General features: G+C 40.8%; 1 protein-coding gene across 5 annotated transcripts in view; it reads left to right on the forward strand.

The window, feature by feature from the left end:
• WNT10B (Wnt family member 10B) overlaps positions 1 to 20,279 on the forward strand; it is a 96,827-nt gene that overhangs the window by 42,956 nt on the left and 33,592 nt on the right. Inside the window, exon 1 of one of the 5 annotated variants that reach the window (XM_073563452.1) lies at positions 11,397 to 11,569. The exons of the other annotated variants lie outside the window; for them this stretch is intronic. Coding sequence (XP_073419553.1) covers positions 11,550 to 11,569 — 20 coding nt within the window. The 5' untranslated portion in view covers positions 11,397 to 11,549. Of the gene's footprint in view, positions 1 to 11,396; positions 11,570 to 20,279 lie in introns of those variants that run through there. 5 annotated transcript variants of the gene reach the window in all.

Below are 20,279 nucleotides of genomic sequence, written 5' to 3' on the forward strand. Positions count from 1 at the left end.
TTGTAACCCCCTTCCAGGGCACCTTACTGAAGGACAAGTGGAATTGTATTATATTGTGGTCACTGTTCCCTAGATGCCCATCGACTCGTACTTCTGTTATTCTATCTGGCCTGTTGCTTAAAGTTAAGTCCAGAAGGGCTGTCCCTCTAGTTGGGCCCTGCACAAGTTGTGACAGATAATTATCCTTGGTCACTGACAGAAATTGGTTTCCTTTCTGAGATACGCAGGTTTCAGTTTCCCAGTCTATGTCGGGGTAGTTGAAGTCCCCCATAATAATCACCTCATTGTGATTTGCTGCTTTGTCTATTTGTTTCAATAATACATTTTCAGTGGCTTCTGTTATATTTGGTGGCTTATAACAAACCCCTATGAGGATTTTATTACTTTTCCCTCCTTGTATCTCCACCCATAGAGACTCCACCTCTTCATTTCCCTCTTGTATATATTCTCTTAGTGTGGGCTTTAAAGTGAACTTTATATATAGACAGACTCCACCCCCTTTCCTTTTTTTATGATCCCTCCTATACAAATTATATCCTTGCAAGTTAGCCGCCCATATTGCTTTATGTTTATTTATGTGAATTATCTCTGTTCCTGCATTAGCCTGATAAATCCGATAAATGATTCATGCACATTAATTGAGTTACCTAAGTGCAGTCCCCCATTTTGTTGGTCAGTATTTTCACTCCTTTGTTTGCAAATATTCAATTTTTGTCTATTTTGAAAAAAGAGAAGACATATAATATTGAAATATGCAATATTTAGGTGTGTGTGTGTGTACATATACAGTTGTGCTCAAAAGTTTACCCCTGCAGCATTTTTGCTTTCTTGGCCTTTTTTCAGAGATTATGAATGATTAAACAAAAATTTTTCTCCACTCATGGTTAGTGTTTGGGTGAAGCCATTTATTATCAAACTACTGTGTTTTCTATTTTTAAATCACAATGACAACACAAAACATCCAAATGATCCTGATCAAAAGTTCACATACCCTGGTGATTTTTGGCCTGATAACATACACAGAAGTTGATACAAATGGGTGTGAATGGCTACTAAAGGTAACATTCTCACCTGTGACCTGCTTGCTTGTAATCAGTGTGTGTGAATAAAAGCTGAGTGAGTTTTTGGGATCCAGACAGACTCTTGCATCTTTCATCCAGCCACTGGCGTTTCTGGATTGTGAGTCATGGGGAAAGCAATATACAGTCATATGTTAAAGTTTGGGCACCCCTATTAATGTTAACCTTTTTTCTTTATAACAATTTTGGTTTTTGCAACAGCTATTTCAGTTTGATATATCTAATAACTGATGGACTCAGTTATATTTCTGGATTCAAATGAGGTTTATTGTACTAACATAAAATGTGCAATCTGCATTTAAACAAAATTTGACCGCTGCAAAAGTATGGGCACCTCAACATACAAGTGACATTAATATTTCGTAGATCCTCCTTTTGCAAAAATAACAGTCTCTAGTCGCTTCCTGTAGCTATTAATGAGTTCCTGGATGAAGGTATTTGTGACCATTCCTGTTTACTAAACAATTCCAGTTCAGCTAAGTTTGATGGTCGCCGACCATGGACAGCCCGCTTCAAATCATCCCACAGATATTCAATGATATTCCGGTCTGGGGACTGGGATGGCCATTCCAGAACATTGTAATTGTTCCTCTGCATGAATGCCTGAGTAGATTTGGAGCGGTGTTTTGAATCATTGTCTTGCTGAAATATCCATCCCCTGCGTAACTTCAACTTCGTCACTGATTCTTGCACATTATTGTCAAGAATCTGCTGATACTGAGTTGAATCCATGCGACCCTCAACTTTAACAAGATTCCCGGTGTCGGCATTGGCCACACAGCCCCAAAGCATGATGGAACCTCCGCCAAATTTTACTGTGGGTAGCAAGTGTTTTTCTTGGAATGCTGTGTTTTTTAGCCTATATGCATAACGCCTTTTTGTATGACCAAACAACTCAATCTTTGTTTCATCAGTCCACAGGACCTTCTTCCAAAATGTAACTGGCTTGTCCAAATGTGCTTTTGCATACCTCAGGCGACTCTGTTTGTGGCGTGCTTGCAGAAACGGCTTCTTTTGCATCACTCTCCCATACAGCTTCTCCTTGTGCAAAGTGCGCTGTATTGTTGACCGATGCACAGTGACACCATCTGCAGCAAGATGATGCTGCAGGTCTTTGGAGGTGGTCTGTGGATTGTCCTTGACTGTTCCCACCATTCATCTTCTCTGCCTTTCTGATATTTTTCTTGGCCTGCCACTTCTGGGCTTAACAAGAACTGTACCTGTGTTCTTCCATTTCCTTACTATGTTCCTCATAGTGGAAACTGACAGGTTAAATCTCTGAGACAACTTTTTGTATCCTTCCCCTGAAAAGCTATGTTGAATAATCTTTGTTTTCAGATCATTTGAGAGTTGTTTTGAGGAGCCCATGATGCCACTCTTCATAGGAGAATCAAATAGGAGAACTACTTGCAAGTGGCCACCTTAAATACCTTTTCTCATGATTTGATACACCTGGCTATGAAGTTCAAAGCTCAATGAGGTTACAAAACCAATTTAGTGCTTCAGGAAGTCAGTAAAAAGTAGTTAGGAGTGTTCAAATCAAGAAAATGATAAGGGTGCCCATACTTTTGCACCGGTCAAATTTTGTTTAAATGCAGATTGCATATTTTCTGTTAGTACAATAAACCTCATTTGAATCAAAAATATAACTGAGTCCATCAGTTATTAGATATATGAAACTGAAATAGCTGTTGCAAAAACCAAAATTGTTATAAAGAAAAAAGGTTACCATTAATAGGGGTGCCCAAACTTTAACATATGACTGTAATTGTCAATGGATCTACGGGAAAAGTAGTTGAACTGTATAAAATTGTAAAGGGATACAAAAAATAATTGATAATGCCAGTCAGCAGTGTTCAAACTGTGATTAACAAATAGAAAATCAGGGCCTTTGTAAAAGCAAAACCACGGTCAGGTAGACCAACAAACTTCATCTACAACTGCCAGGAAAATTGTTTTGGATGCAAACCAAAACCCACAAATAACATCAGCTGAAATACTGGAAAAGTAGCGGTGTGGCTGCTTCAAGATGCTCAATAAGGAGGCACTTGAAGAAAAACGGGCTGTATGGTCGAGTCACCAGAAGAAAGCCATTACTGTGCAAATGCCACAAAGTATCTCACCTACAATATGCAAAACAGCACAGAGACAAGCCTTAAAACTTCTGGAGCAAGGTAAATTGGAGTGATGAGACCAAAATTAAACTTTTTGGCCACAACCATAGACATTACATTTGGAGAGAGGTCAACAAGGCCTATGATGAAAGAAACACCATTCCTACTGTAAAAGTGGATCGCTGATGTTTTAGGTATGTGTGAGCTACAAAGACACAGGAAACTGGTCAAAGTTGAAAGAAAGATGAATGCAGCATGTTATCAGCAAATACTGGAGGCAAATTTGCAATCAGCCCAGAAGCTGCGCATGGGACATACTTGGATATTCCAACATGACAACAATCCAAAACACAAGGCCAAGTCGACCTGTCATTGGCTACAGCAGAGCAAAGTGAAGATTCTAGAGTGGCCATCTTGGTCTCCTGACCTCAATACCATTGAGCCACTCTGGGGAGATCTCAAGTGCACAGTTCATGCTAGACAGCCCAGGAATTTACAGGAACTGGAGACTTTTTGCCAAGAAGAGTGGGCAGCATTACCATCTGGGAACATGAAGAACCTCATTCACAGCTACCACAAAAGACTTCAAGCTGTCATTGATGTTTCTAGTTGCTTTATTTTCTCTTTCTAAAACCAATTGAGAGCTTCCTAGGCTGTTTGTTTGGGATCATTGTCTCGCTGAAACATCCACCCTCGTTTCACCTTCATCATTCCAGTCATGGCATCAGATTTCTTTCAAGAATGTCTCAGTACATTTATCTATTTATCCTTCCTTCAATTACATGAAGTTTAACAGTGCCGTATGCTGAAACACAGCCCCACACCATGATGTTCCTACCTCCAAACTTCACTGTTGGTATCTTGTTTTCAGGGTGATATGCAGTGCCTTTTAGCTTCCAAAGATGGTGTCTATTATGGCATCCAAAGAGTTCAATTTTGGATTCATCTGACCAGACAATATTCTCCCAGTGTCATGATCCCAGTGCGGACCGGACCCGCACGCTTGGGGTTAATGCCTGGAGCCCAGTACTGGTGGACCTGCACTCCTGGGGTTAATTTTATGATCACAGTGCGGGTTCTTACTTGCACACCTGGGGCTTATTATTGTGGCCTCTCCTTGGTTCGGGGAGAGCTTCTTATAGCCTCAGGAAGCGCTAATCCCCATCAGATATACTTTCGCCCTTGACAGAGTGTGTTCGGTCTGTTCTCTGGATACTGCTTATTGGATTCTGTTTTTGTACCTTCTATGTCTGTTTGGCTCTGACCGCTGCCTGGCCCCGACTATCCGTTCTGTCTCATCCTTGGTACTGTACTGCTATCTCTGTGTATGACCCCCGTTTGACTGACGTGAGGATTCCATCAATTAAACCAGCTAATATTAATTTTCACTAATTGACAGAATTGCTTTCTAATTGCTGATAGATTTCATCAGGTGTCAAGACTTTCCATGACTTTTTGCACCTCTCTTTCTTCATGTGTTCAATACTTTTTCCCTATGTTATTTCTCAATATTGGACATAACAGAACTTAATTTATGGACATCTAGGGTTTGATTTCTTTGTCTGTGTGGATGGAATGGGTTCTTACCAACTGTAAGGATTTCGTTTGTGCCAGTTTGCCCTGATCCAACATGGAGTCTCGTATCTCGCCCTGTCATGGAAGTTCCTGTCTGTCCTGATTATTTAAGTCCAGGTCATGTGCTCCTCTGTGCCTTATTTTGTTGCTGTTGGCTCAAGAGCTCCTGCCTGTCTGCTGGTGGACACCCTGCTGCTGCCCGTTACTCGGTGCTCTGCCTTTCCACTTTCTGCCGCCTACAGTCCTCTGTGCGTCTCCCTGATTTTGTCTGTGCTTTACTATGGTCTGGACTTCAATTGTGGAGCTATTCGCCCCTGGAACTGCTGTGGCTAGTAAGGAATCCTGACATCTCCATTTCCTATAGGTCTGTGTTTGTTTGGGCTGAGTTGCTGGACTTGTGCGGGGCTCTCAGCCCTAAAGGTACATATATTGACCTTCTCCTGTTTATGCCGCTCCTGTATCACGCTGGACTTATACATTTAAGTGTTGTGCGCGTGCTCATTCATAACATCACAGGACTGCCTCATTAAATGCAGTGTGCTGACTCTCATACTTATTGCTGGACTCCTACGTTTAGTGCCTTGAGCACACCTGCGTCATATTACTGTTGGACTGGTTCATATTAGTGGTCGCACCCCACTCTTCAGTTATTCTGCATCATTCTATATTGTGCTGTGTTTTCGTTACTATTGCAGGAAATGCTCTGCTAGTTTTACTTTACTTGTTTCACTCTATATTGTGCTGTGTTTTCGTTACCTTTGCAGGAAGAACTGTTAGTTGTTTTACCCTTGTTTAATATACTTTTTTGCATAAACTTTGGTCTGAGTCTCGTATTATCCCACACAATTAGATTCCGTAGTACCCTTATAGTTGTTACACCGACATTTGGTGTGAATTTCATGTCAATATCACCTTTAGAAATATATTTACTTAAAACACTGGTAACATGTTCAATACTTATTTCACCTGCTGTATAGCCACTTATATTTGCAGGATATATACATGGGTGAGATCTTTCAAATAATGCAAATTTCACTACAGCTTCTGTCATGTTTTACTTTAGAAGTCATGTACCAGTTTTTGAGGAAACAGCAGTGCGGTTGTTCCAATTGATTTGTTGATGTAGGTTTGTGCAAATCCTTCTGTCTGTTCTTGTAATTCCTGACATACTCAATGATGCTGAAATCAGGGCTGTGTTGGGGCCTATGATCACTTCCAGAACTCATTGTTCTTCTTTATGCTGAAGATAGGTCTTAATGACATTGGCTGAATATTTGGGATCATTGTCCTCTGATGGCATTGCATGATGGATAACTATCTGGCTATATTTCTCAATGTTTTGGAGACCAAGAAGTGGGTAATATTGAGCATCACAGACACTATGGTCTGCCAAGAGTCACATGACAATTGATAAATTCTGAGCCTCTTCTGAGTGGTGTGCACCTCCGGTCACCGTGCCAAAAATGCTACTCCAGTCAAGAATTGGAATAGCATTTCTGCCATACAATGCGGTATTACTAATGATGAATTTGATGGGCGGGTGCAGCCCCTCACCAGCTCCAGCAATTTCGGTGGAGCGGTTTCAAACTGGAGTGAAAAAGCAGAAAATTTAAAATTGATGCCCCACACCTCGTTGCGCAAATATTAAGCAACTGTTAAAAGCTTTCATGCCAGTTTTGTGGTGTGACAGCTATGGTGAATCCACGCCATCATGCTTACTCCCCTCTGAAAATGTCCAATAGTGCCACAAGGTCAAAATTGTCAGCAACCACTGGTACCCAGCTACAGCCAAGTACTGTTCGGAGAAATCAAACCTGAAGTGATGTTCAGAAACAAGAACTGTAGCCAAAAATTATACCTTTGAGATAAAAGTAAGGTAAAATGACTTAGCTATGCACTAAAGCACTGGACCTGGGGTGCAGAAAAATGGCAGCAGCTGCTCTGGACTGATGAATTAAAAATTTTGCCTAAACAAAGGGTAGTTTGTTTGCTATAGGCCTGGAGAACACCACAATAATGAGTGTCTCCAGGCAACATTGACGCATACTGCAGGTTCCTTGAAAGTTTGTGGCTACATTTCAGCAAATGTAGTTGAGGATTTGGTCATGATTAATGTTGCCCCCAAAGCTTGGGAACACAGGTAGATTCTTATTCATCATAGAACTTCATCAGTGAGCATCTGTTTGGCTCCCAATTTATTCTGTAGCAGGTCAACAACTACAAACATACAGACAATGTCATTAGGAACTATCTTTATCAAAAACATAAAGATAAGTCCTAGAATTGATAATATGGCCTCCATAGAGCCTTGATTTAGAATAAGGGATTGGCTGGGAGCTGTAAAATTTACAAAAAGGCATAGGAAAGAGTCACAAAATGAAAAATGACGTCTTGCTCTGGAAAAAATCCAAGCCCTCATTGAAATCTACTAACAGGAAAAAAAACAAAATTATACAAAAACTGTATAAATCCGATATCACTGTAATTATACTGGCTTGAATAATTAAGTTCTTACCACTTTTACCACACAGCAAATGGCAAAAAATAAAAAAGTAAAAACAGTTTCTGAAGTGCTGTTTTTTGTTCATTCTGTCTCTCAACATCAAAATAAAAAGCAAATGGCATCATGTACCCAAAATGATACCAATAAAAATGTCAACTCCTCCTACAAAAAAAATAAAAAAATAATTCTCAGAATATAAAATACAAGGGAGAAAATAGCTCAAATAGGGTCCTATCTAAAATACAATTAAAGTTCTTAATCAGATTGTACTAACCTATGATTTAAAAAGCATTTTTAGATCCTTTGTATAGCTGCTGTGGATCCAGGGGTCCTAAAACCGAAAGGCATGAAGATCGGAATAATTTGTGGATGTCTCCAGCCCTGCTGTGTATGGAAGACGTCAAATCTCTGCGATTTACTCAAACATGTGGTTTTTATTCAACACATTTCAAAGTGTCAAGCACGTCTTCCTCAGTAAATGACCACATACAGGTATCAGACATACAAGGCAGTTTTTAAGGAATGATTTTCAAATAAAGGCGCCAAGCCGACACATGATAGTGTGTGTGTGCTATGTTGAAGTTCACAAGGTCAGCACGTGATGAAATCCAATAACATTAATGAACAGTTACATCCAATAAAAAAGTGCACAAAAAAAATAAAATAAATTTAAAATAAATACATATATTATTAAACGTATATAAAAACAAAACTACTGCTGAAATTTGACGTCTTCCATACACAGCAGTGCAAGAGACATCCTCAAATTATTCCAATTCTCAGAGTATGGTAAAGCAAGATCAAATAATTATTTGTAAAAAAAAAAAGCTTTTCGTAAGCAAGGGGAAATATAAACCCTTCATAAATCTGGTATCTCTGTAATAGCAGTGTCCTGATAAATAACACCACTTTATCAATTAAGGCTATGTGCACACGTAGCGTTTTAAAACGCTTACTAAAAACCGGACTCCTTCCCAGAAATCGCGCGTTTTTTTCCGCGCGATTTCACCGCGATTTTGATCGCGATTTTGCCGCGATTTTCACGTGCGATATTCAAGCACTTTCCAAGCGATTTGAAGCATCGCTTGGAAAGTGATTGACAGGTTGGTCACACTCGTCAAACATAGTGTTTGACAAGTGTGACCAGGTTTTTACTATTGAGGCCGCCTATGCGGCATCAATAGTAAAAGATAGGATGTTAAAATGCTAAAAAAAATAAAAAAATCGGGGTATATTTACCTTCCGGCGTCCCGCGCTGCATTCCCGGGCCTCAGCGTTCCCAGTAATGCCTTGCGAGACCTGTGATGAGGTAGTCTCGCGTTGCTATAGCGATCTCGCAAGACCGCTAGAGTCACGCGAGACTACGTCATCACAGGACCTTGCCGCAAGGCATTACTGGGAACGCTGAGGCCGGGAATGCATCATGGGACGCCGGAAGGTAAATATACCCCGATTTTTTATTTTTTATTCTTTTTTTTACAGGGGTATGGTACCCAGGGCCTGGAGGACAGTCTCCTCTCCTCCACACCGTGGGTACCAACCGCACATGAGACGCTTAACTTCCCGCATGGTGGGCATAGCCACATGCGGGGAGTAAGCGATTCTCATGCATTCCTATGGGTGCGGAATCGCGGCAATTCTTTGCGATTCCGCACAAAGAATGAGCATGCTGCGATTTTTTCTGCGATGCAATTCCGCCGCGGAAAAAAGCGCAGCATTAGCACAGCATGTGCGGAATGCCTTAGGAATGCATGGGGGCGTTCTGTACACGATTTTTAAGCGTTTTCGCGCCGAAAATCGCGGCAAAAACGCTTAAAAATCGCTACGTGTGCACACAGCCTTATTGCTCTGTGAAAAAATGTAAAAATAAAATTAATTCCTAAATTGCTTTTTATTTACTTTGACTCCCAAATATTAAATAAAAATGGACCAGAATATGTAATATATCCGAAATAATAGCAATGAAACAGCAACCACATTCTGTATAAAAAAAAAATAAAACTTTAACCAAGTCTGTCAAATCTCAATGGATATATAGGGGGTTTTCACGTTACAAGTGGTGGTGGTGCACAGACTCTGGAAAAGCAATATGGCTCCCAAAATCCAATCTTGCAGAATTCTCGCTCCTAAAGCCAAATGTCCTACCTTCTCCTTTCTGAGTCACACAAAGTGTCCATTCCGCAGTTAGCATCCACATATATGATAGTATGTATTATTAGCAAGAACCTGCTTTACAATTAATGGGGTGCACGTCTCCAGGAACATAAAGTGGGCACTGTGTATTGGGCACTAAAATGGCAGTTTTCACTGTGCAACATCTAATGCATGCTTAATTCTGGAAAACACATGCGAGGCCAAAATAGTCACTACAAACATACATAAATTCCCAAAAAGGTATAAATTCCAAAATGAGGTCACTGTTTTTTCTCTGCTGTCTTGTTATATTAGGGGCTCTGCAAACGGTGCCCTACACATTATCTACGCTACAAGAATCAAATGACATTTCCCTACCAAGTCCTGTCATGTGTCCAAACAGTACAATATGATCAGATATAAGGTATTGCTACAAGGGGGAGAAATTGCATACCAACTTTTGGGTCCATTTTCTACTTTTTTCCCTTTTAGAAAAAAAAATGTTTGGGGCTAAAATTAATTTTTGTATAAAAATGTAGCTTTTGATTTTCATGGCCCAATGTAATAAAATTCTATGAAACACTCGTGTGTTCAAAATGCTGACTATACCGCTAGATGAATTCTTTGAGGGGTGTTGTTTTATTTGTGATTTTATGCTGTTTTTGGAACTTTAGTGGCTTTGCAGTTTTGCATCCGCAATCTATTCCAGCGAAAAGTCAAAAAGCGCTCCTTCCCTTGCAAACCCTGCCATCTGATCAAACAGCAGTTTACCGACAACATATTCATTTGGTAGCAATCGCTTAATAAGTATTGGGATTCATTTTATACTAATATTACTTGTGAAAACAAAAAAACCTAACTAAATGGATTTTTAAAAAATTTTCATTACATTTTGCATAATTAAGGCTACTTTCACACTTGCGTTAGGAGGCACAGTGTACGCTCTGCATGAAGCTCCACCCCCTGCCGCACCTCCTCCGTTCAGCTCGGCCTATGGGCGCATGACACTGCATGCGACCTGCATACCCTGTCTTTAGCATTGAGTAGACAGGCCATGCGCTGGTATGCTTTTACCGGTGCATGCGTCCTTTTGACGGTGCGCCAGCCGCACCAAAATGCAACACCGGAGGAGGTGCGGCAGGGGCGGAGCTTCACACCGAGCGTACGCTGCGCCTCCTAACGCAAGTGTGAAAGTAGCCTTACTGTGGAGATTTAACAAACTTCCTTAATATTACCTTGAATACTTTGAGGGGTACATTATATATAGAGGAGTCACTTTAACAAATTTCTCATATATAGACCCCCAAAGTCATTTAAAAAATTATATCCCTAAAATACAGGATTTCAATATTTCCTGAAAAATGTAAAAAATTGCTGCTAAATATCTTCTAAAATCCAGAAAAATAAAAAAAAATTCAAAAATGACGACTAGATAAAGTACGCATAAATATTATTTAATAACTATTTTGTGTGGATTATCTGTTATAAGGGCATAACAATTCATAGTTTAATTTTTAAAAAAATATTTTGAAAATATTGATGTTTCTATAAATATAAAGCATATTGATGTATCACAAAATAAAACACAATACAAGAATCGTTGGTATAGAAGCATGCCAAAGTTATTTTCACATAAACTGGCACACGACAGATGTCAAAAAATGGGACATGGTCACGAAATCCCAAACTGATTGTACGAGGATTAAAGGGGTTGGCCACCCACTTTAATAAAAGCGTTGAGGACATGATTTTGTGGCATTTACTAATATATATATGAAAGTAATGCACTTCTTAGCGCCACTGTCCTTAAAGGCTTGAAATGCACTTTGATATTTTTTGAAAAAGTACTGCAGTGAAAATTGTAAGACCATGAATCATCAAAGCGATTACACTAGAAATTTGTAAAATGATTTGTGTTGTGTAAAAACGTAATGACTTTTCAGAGTTGCACAAAAATTGAGAGTTTTGGCATTTTCTGCCAGTTTTGACAGCTCCCACCATATGGGATGAGCCAAGTTGAAACGGGGTGGCTTATCTAACGCCACAGTTCCTGACTGGAGGAAGAGTTTTGACCTGGCGCATGGAGGTGCATGCGCCATTAGGAGATGTGCGTCTCTTAATATATCAAGCCGGTTTTCCTCCAGCATGCCCCGTCATCAAGAACGGTATGATTAACTCTGTACTCTATGATTTGGGGCTAATGTTTTTACTGCTCTAACATCTTTTTGGTACATTTTATAGTTCTCATGTATCACGGAGAGTAACGTAAGCACAATTTATATGGCATTTTCTCTGTAATCAAGAAAAATATTGTGCAAACAACTGTTTAACCTAAGATCTACATAGAACATGTTTTAACAGAGGGGAAGTCTCACATAGATCTGCAGATAAGGCTCATGTGCTGGCACTTGTTTGACATACCTTGTATATGTCTGCCAGGACGCACATACAGACAGTCATTGATTCTATATGCACATACAGTATGCCTAGAGTGGCCTCATCCTGTTAATATGTAGCATGACATATATTACATATGTGTACTCTACAGATGAACTTGGAAACCCAATGTCACTATAAGGTCACAGGTATTGATATCTATTTTGAGAAAGATAGTGAGATTTAAAAGCTTTGGTCCACCAGTCTATACACAACATATCAGAAATTTATACACCATAAAATACTATATTTGCTGTGTAAATTGCTACTATTGTGAATGATATGTCATTTATGTGACATTTACCAGAAGGAGCACACCTGGATGGTTTTGTATTACATCTTTATAAAAGGAGGGGACTAGAAGAACACTTCAATATCTAATTTAATTGGTCTATTTTGGCAAATTGATCCATTGCTAAAGGGACAGAGTAATGGTGACCAGAGTGAACCATTAGAGGCATTTGTCATGGGCCACTTAAGCTATGTGCACACAATGCATTTTCACAGCATTTTTTTATACACGGAAATGCTCCAAAAGCACAATGGAATTCTAAAGCAAGGTAATACAATGACAATCCTGAAGTGTTGTGCACATGATCCTTAGATTTCCATCCATATTTGCAGCATTTTATTTTCTGTAGCATGTCAATTCTCTTTGCATTTCTGCAGCGTTTTTGACTCCTTGACTTCAATTGAGTCAGTCAAATCTGCAGCAAAAATCCAGGTGTAAAAGGTTTACGTATTTGCTGCAGATTTGCTGTCAAAAACGCTGGGGAATTGTCAAAGGAAATGATGTCAGAAGAATGAAGAATGTGTGGGCTGAGCATATGTGTGTGGGCGGAGAATGTGTGAGTGTCTCTGTCTCTGTGTGTGTGTACCCATGCGACAAACAGCCCATAGTGATTGTACTTAGGCGTCGTCTGATGAGACTACTACTCCCATCCGGCTATGTCTGCTGTCACATATAACAGACAGCATGAGCCAATGATGGGAGAATAGTCTCATCATTTGGCGCCTGAGTTCAATTGTAAAAAAAAAATCAAAACATTGACATAATCACATATTCACATACAATATACATACTCAATGAAGGCCTAATCCCCGACACCTGCGTCTCCTGCAAGCAATCAAAATATACTCCCTGTTCAGCATAGCCCATTTAATACCGAGTGTCCCACTTCGATGTTACCCGGCTGCCGGCGATACACTGTGGGAGAGATTACCTCCTGTCAGTGTATCACTGAGCTGCCGTGAGAGTTCTCACACAGCGGTAGTGCCGTGAAGCACCAGAGCTGAGGAACACCGGTGAACTCTCATGGCAGCGCAGTGATACACTGTGGGAGCGATTACCTCCTGTCAGTGTATGCCTGGAGGCCGGGTAGAGCAGTCACATCTTCCGACGGACAGGATAGTATTATATGTTGGCTTATTATTTTTTGATTGTTTGCAGGAGACGAGGAGTCGGGGATTAGGCATTCAGTAAGTATGGTAAATTAAGTTTCAATAAAGGAGTCTCAATCATAGAATCATAGAATGGTAGAGGTGGAAGGGACCTCCTGGGTCATCTGGTCCAACCCTCTGCTAAAAGCAGGATTCACTAAATCATCCTAGACAAATGTCAGTCCAGCCTCTGGTTGAAGACTTATGTCTGTGTGATTATTTCAAATAAAGGACTTTATTCTGGCTGTGTGTTTATTTACCATATAACTATAGGATTAGTAATGGATGGGTTTCTTATACACGCCTCTCCATTATTAACCTGTGGTCTTGATGTCACCTGACAATGCAAAGGTGACATCTACCCCACAAATATGAACCCCACTTGCCACCACTACAGGGCAAGTGGAAAGAGCAAGGCTAAGTGTCAGAATTGGCGCATCTACAAGATGGGGCGGCTGAGAGCTGATGTTTTTAGCCTGGGGTGGTGCATGCCAATATAAATGGCCCTTCCCAGGTTACTAATATCAGCCGGCAGCTGTCTGCCTAGCCTTTGCTGGTTTGATTTTATAAGGGGACCCCATGTAATTTTTTTTCTGGGATTCCCCTGTAAAATAGCTAGTAAAGGCTAAGCAAACATCTGTGAGCTGATATTAATAGCCTGGGAACCTTCATGGCTATTGGCTCCTTCCCAGAAATATAACATCAATGTTCAGCCATTAGCTTTCCCTCTGCTGGTTATGAAAATTATGCAGGAGCTCATGCTATTTTTTTTTTTTGCAAAATAAACAGATATTGCATTTCACGCTGATTTCTGACAGTTGCTGTTTTGTTACAGCATATGTAGGTTAATTATGTTAATGCTCCTACATAGGCTAGTGTGTGTGTGTGTGTGTGTGTGTGTGTCTTTATTTAACTCTTTATGTACCGTTTTATTAATGTGGGTATCTGGCTGTCATCTGATCATTACTAAACCTCAGGTTTGGTTTTCAGACACACATTGGTTTATAAAGCACCTTTCATTTTGTGTTACAGATCATTTTGCCTGCATTTGTTAACATTCATATTCATTATGTATCTCTTTGTATGGTTTATAACATCTTCACTTCCTATTTTGAGAATGGTTACTTTTATTACTATGGTTATAAAATATGAATTATTTTCCCTTCAGCATGGGCATGTTTTGATCTGTCATTTGGTCCCTTGGCTCGGAGTTCTGTTTTCCTGCCCCTCCTACAGCACAAGAGAAATTGCTGATCCCTAGTTCCAAAGTGAAGACAAATATATTCCCACCCTGCAGGGAGCGTCCCGCAGAGCTTCTGACAGCGGTCGACTCTTCTGTCCCCACCCAGGGCAAGATGAGCAGGTCATGTGTTAACCATTTTACTGCCACATCTGTGTGAATGTAGGGGCACCTGTTTCTACCTCTACAAGTAAACATTTGGTATCTAAACAGAATTTAAACCATCTCAAACACTGCAAAGTGACCGTCACATCGCTCTTTACTTGCATATGAGTGGGCCCAGACAGTAGCAAATAAAACAAGTGCCTAGAGAAATGGAAAAGAACATTCAGTGGAATGTAATTTTCTTCAGGGCTTGCATTTTTATTTTTATTTATTGCCAATGCATTTGACAGGTTCTATCATGCACTTAATGGTTTCTTGTGCATCTGTTAAAACTCAAATCTGAATTAATATTTTAATCACATCTAAAATTACATGTAACTGTTTGCCAAGGTAGGATATGTTCTTTTGTAAATTATAGGTGTATGCCTAATCACATAAGTTTCTTTTAGAGACTCAGTGAAAGGGCAATGACACATATAAAGGGAACGTACAGTTCACCAAAATCGGTGTTGGATCCCCAATGATCTAATATTGACTAGCTCTCTTTAGGAAGGTGATCAATATCAAAGTGCTGGACAACCCCTTATAATATTATGTAATTTAATAAACTTTCTGTATAAAAAAATGTAAAATTAAAATAACGTATTTACTTGTGTATAAGCCGAGTTTTTCAGCACATTTTTTTGTGCTGAAAACGCCCCCTTCGACTTATACATGAGTCATTGTCCCAGAAAGACGGTTGGGGAGGGGGAGCGGTGGAGCAGCGGGTCACAGAGGTAGGAGTCGGCAGCTGCGGCTAAAGCCTGTGCTGCTGGTAAAGAGTAATGAATATTCACTGTGCTGGCAGTGAATATTCATTTCTCTTATAGCGTGCACAGTTACAGCTGTAGCGGCCGGCTTCCAGCACACATCCTACTTACCTTCCCGCCATCGCTGGTTTCAGCGCAGCAGCTCTTCCGGCCAAGCAATCACATGACCCCGCTCATTAAGGTAATGAATATTCACGCCACTCCACTCCCATAGGTGTGGAGTGAATATTCATTATCTTAAAGAGCAGGGCCACATGATCGCTCGGCCAGAAGAGCTGATGGCACCGGAACAAGATGCAGCGAGGGCGCGCAGAGAAGGCAAGTAGGATGTGTTTTTTTTTGCATACAAGGACAGGGATGGGGGAGCCATGCATACAAGGACAGGGATGAGGGGGACAATGCATACCCGGCTTATACTCGAGTCAATAAGTTTACCCAGTTATTCGTGGCAAAATTAGGTGCCTTGGCTTATACTCAGGTCGACTTATACTCGAGTATATACACACAGAAGAGCTTATCTCAAAGATTTGCAGCCCTTATGAAGTATTTTTTGCTCCAATTTGAGCCCCTTAGTGTTTCCATGCACTTAGATACCCCCTTCATAGCCCCTATTAAGAGTGATTCCAATAAAAGTGCCCCCCGAACATAGTAGAATACCCCCACAGTGAATTTTTCCAAAGTAGCCTCTACACACAGTACGATAACCCCACAGTACCCTCTTCAAAGTGTGATGCCCCTCAATGACCTCCACACAGTATGATACCCCCACAGTGACTCCAACACAGTATGATAGCCCCCACTGACACCCACACAATATGATGGCCCTAACACAGCCCTCCACACAATATGGTTTCCCTCACACATCCCTCCTTATAATATAATGTCCCAGACATAGCTCTCCTTACAGTATAAATGGCCACATACCCTTCCAGACCACCCTCCACACAGTATGATTACACCTACACAGCCCTCTACATAGCATTATAGTACCCACACAGCCACACTATATAATGGCCTCTACACTATATAATGGTCCCCACATTATATAATGCCCTTCCCAGCCCTCCACACAGTATTATGATCAACAAACACTATAATGGCTCACACATTGTCCTCCAATCACTATAATGACCCCACACATAGCCCTTCAAATAGTATAATGGCCACACACGTAGCTCTCAAAGAAGCTTAATGGCATCCCATATAGCCCTACAAACAATATAATGGCCCCCACAGAGCTCTTCAAACTGTTAAATTGTACCCACGCAGCATGATTGCCCCAATGAGTACAATGTACTCATTGCTTTAAACAAATAAGTAAACTGCTCACCTCTCCCCAGTTTCCCACTGCTTCGGTCTCTGCAGCATGTGTTTCTTCCACTTTAAAAAACTGCACATGAATAAACTGGAGGAGGCTGAAGACAATTTTGAGAACATGAGAGCTGTGCCGTCTGTGAGGAAGGCAGAATCAACAACATATATAGATTTTATATAATTTTAATATGTTAGTAAGCGCCACAAAACCTTGTTCCCAACACACATGTTAAAATAAAGATAAAGTAGCCAACCGGTTAAAATGTAAACAAAGTTAGAGACATTCCATTGTTTTACATGTTATCGCCTATCAATAGGATACATGATTACTGGATCGGTGGTTGTCTGTCCAATAAGAGCCCCTCTAATCGCTTGAAAGGGGAAGTTGTGTCCTCAGTTTGAATAAAGTGGTGGTTGTGTATCTGCGCAGACCCTCTATTCAATCTCCATTGGAGTTCTAGAAATAGATAAGCACTATCATTGTTAGTCCTATAGACTTTAGAAAGGGGGCATGTAACCCATTCAATCAGTAGACACAAGTTTTCCATGGGGATATCATCATTGGACCCCCAACATTCTAGCAGTTATCTTTATCCTGTGGACAGATACAGTAAGTTGATATACCACAATACAAAAAGCCCATTAAAGGGAACCCTTCACCAGTTTTTGAGCCTATGAACAAATGCCACCACCTTTAGCTGCTCCTGTGCTGCATTCCACAAATGTGTGTGTCAGCTCCTGACATCAATCAAAGCAGGAGGACACGATTAGGAGCAGAGAGGAGGGATGTAGACTGCAGCAAAGACTCCCATCGGACCGGACCACTCTTATTTACATACAGTGCAGGAACATATCAAATGGTATTTTTGGGGGCATACAGGGAGAGTCAGGAGCTGACAGATACGTTTGTGGAATGCAGCACAGGAGACAACGAATGATGACACCAAAACTTTCTCCACTCATGGTTAGTGGATGGGTGAAGCCATTTATTGTCAAATTACTGTGTTTTCTCTTTTTTAAATCATAATGACAACTCAAAACATCCATATGACCCTGATCAAAAGATTAGATACCCTGGTGATTTTGGCCGATAACACCAACAGAAGTTGACACAAATGGGTTTGACTGGCTACTAAATGTAACATCCTCACCTGTGTCCAGTTTGCTTGTAATCAGTGTGTGTGCATAAAAGATGAGTGAGTTTCTGGGATCCATACAGACTCTTGCATGTTGTGAGTTCATTCTCTGGTTCACTAGTTGTGAGTTCTCCTTCCAGACTCCCTCTGGTGGTAACAGGAGGTAGTGAGGCTGATTTGATCGGTGGAGATCTGCCACCTGAGAATGAGGATGACGATTGGACCTCAGGAGTCTCAGATTGGATTTAAGACAGCCGACGCCCTTTTCAGTTGCTGGTGATTCCTTCTGGCTTGTCAGCTCTTGGTTTTCAGCTCTGTTCCAGTCATCTAAAGCTAAGTTTTTCTGCTAATGTTCACACTTGATTTTGTTGGTCTATTCAGTTTTTTGTGTGGTCATTGGTCAGCCATCCCCGGCAGGGGGCTGTGCTGAATTTCCACTCTTATTTATCAGTATTTTGCCAATTTGCTTTTTGTCCCTTACTAGTTTGGTGTCTTTTTGCTCTGTCTCAGAATATTTCAGAGTGCTGATATAGTGGGAGAAGTCTAGTGACTTCAGGGTTAATTTTGCTATCAGAAGTGTTGGACATTATTTTTGTAGGGTTTTTGCAGATTGCAGACAGTGTCTTTCCTTTCCTTTCTAGTTAGTTTGGACCCCATCGTTTGCTCAGCCTATTTTCCTACCTGTGTTTGTGCCTTCATCTTGTTTCACTGTCAATACATGTGTGGGGGCTATCTATTCCTTTGGGGTCTGCTCTGGGGCAGTTAGCTTTCCCCTTTTCATGCTTCAGGCTTATTTACTCCTCCGGCTGTGACGAAGAATCTAGGAACATCGTAGGTACGATCCACGGCTGCTGCTAGTTGTGTGGTAGGATCAGGGATCTGCAATCTGCATAGTTACCAACCTCTCTGGTTTTCTGTGACTTAGCTTGTTTTGCTTTTTTCTCCTCGGTGACCCATTCATAACAGAATCACCAGCCATACCGCAGATTCTAGGGTACTCAAAAGCAGGAAAAAGTTGTTAAAAAAAAAGTCAGAATTTTTTTTTTTTTTCATATATTTTTTCCTCTTTTTTCTCTGGGGCCGTAGGAGGATTTTTTTTTCTTTTTCCTAATGGAGATTAAGCAATTGTCTGATCGTGTGGAGAAGCTGGCTGCTGAAGTGCAGGGAATTTCCACCTACCTCATTCAGTCACATGCTGCTGAACCTAAGATCCCTATTCCTGATGTGTTTTCTGGGGATCGGTCTAAATTTCTGAATTTTAAGAATAATTGTAAATTATTTCTTGCCTTGAAGCCTAACTCATCAGGGAGCTCTGTGCAGCAGGTTAAAATTGTCATCTCCTTGCTGCGCGGCGATCCCCAGGATTGGGCTTTTTCTCTGACACCTGAAAATTCTATTCTGACTAATGTGGATGCATTTTTCCAAGCCTTGGGGTTGTTGTATGATGAACCTAATGCTATTGATCAAGCTGAGAAATCCCTATTGGCATTAAACCAGGGTCAGGATACTGCAGAGTTATACTGTCAAAAATTCCGAACGTGGGCGGTCCTTACTACATGGAATTATAGTGCATTGGCAGCTCTCTTTCGGTAGGGTTTATCAGAGACCGTAAAAGATGTTATGGTGGGATTTCCTGTTCCCTCTGGTCTGGATGATTCTATGTCATTAGCCATTCAAGTTGATCGGCATTTACGTGAACGTAAAACTACACGGGAGGCGCTGCCACCTTTTGAACAAACGTCTGAACCTATGTAATGTGATGGGGTTTTGTCTAGGGCGCAACGTCAGGAGTTTAGAAGGCATAATAAGCTGTGTTTTTTCTGTGGAGACGTCTCTCATACTATTTCTGTCTGCCCAAAACGAGAGAAACGTTTTGCACACACATTTGCTGTGGGCAGTATACAACCTAAGTTTCTTTTGGCAATTACTCTGATCTGCTCCTTATCCACGTTTTCCACGAAGGCTTTTGTGGATTCAGGAGCAGCGTTGAATCTGATGGATTTGGACTTTGCTAAACATTGTGGTTTTTCCATGACACCTCTGCGGACGCCTATTCCTTTGAGGGGCATTGATGCTACTCCTTTGGCGGAGAATAAACCTCAGTTTTGGACCCAGGTGACAATGCGAGTTGCCCCAGACCACCAAGAAAATTGTAAATTTTTGGTGCTGCATAATTTGCATGATACGATTGTTCTGGGTTTTCCTTGGTTGCAAACTCATAATCCAGTTTTCGATTTGAAATCTGGGTCTGTGGTGAGTTGGGGTTGTCAGTGTGTTCTTAGGGACGCTCCTGTTTTCTCCACTTCTCCTCAGTCTCATGATATTCCTGATTATCTAGCTGATTTTTCTGATGTATTTAGTGAGAGCAGGTCTGCGTCTTTGCCTCCTCATAGGA

This window comes from Dendrobates tinctorius, unplaced genomic scaffold (genome assembly GCF_039654945.1).
Source record: "Dendrobates tinctorius isolate UK_male_01 unplaced genomic scaffold, ASM3965494v1 ptg000388l, whole genome shotgun sequence".
Taxonomy (NCBI): Eukaryota; Metazoa; Chordata; class Amphibia; order Anura; family Dendrobatidae; genus Dendrobates; species Dendrobates tinctorius.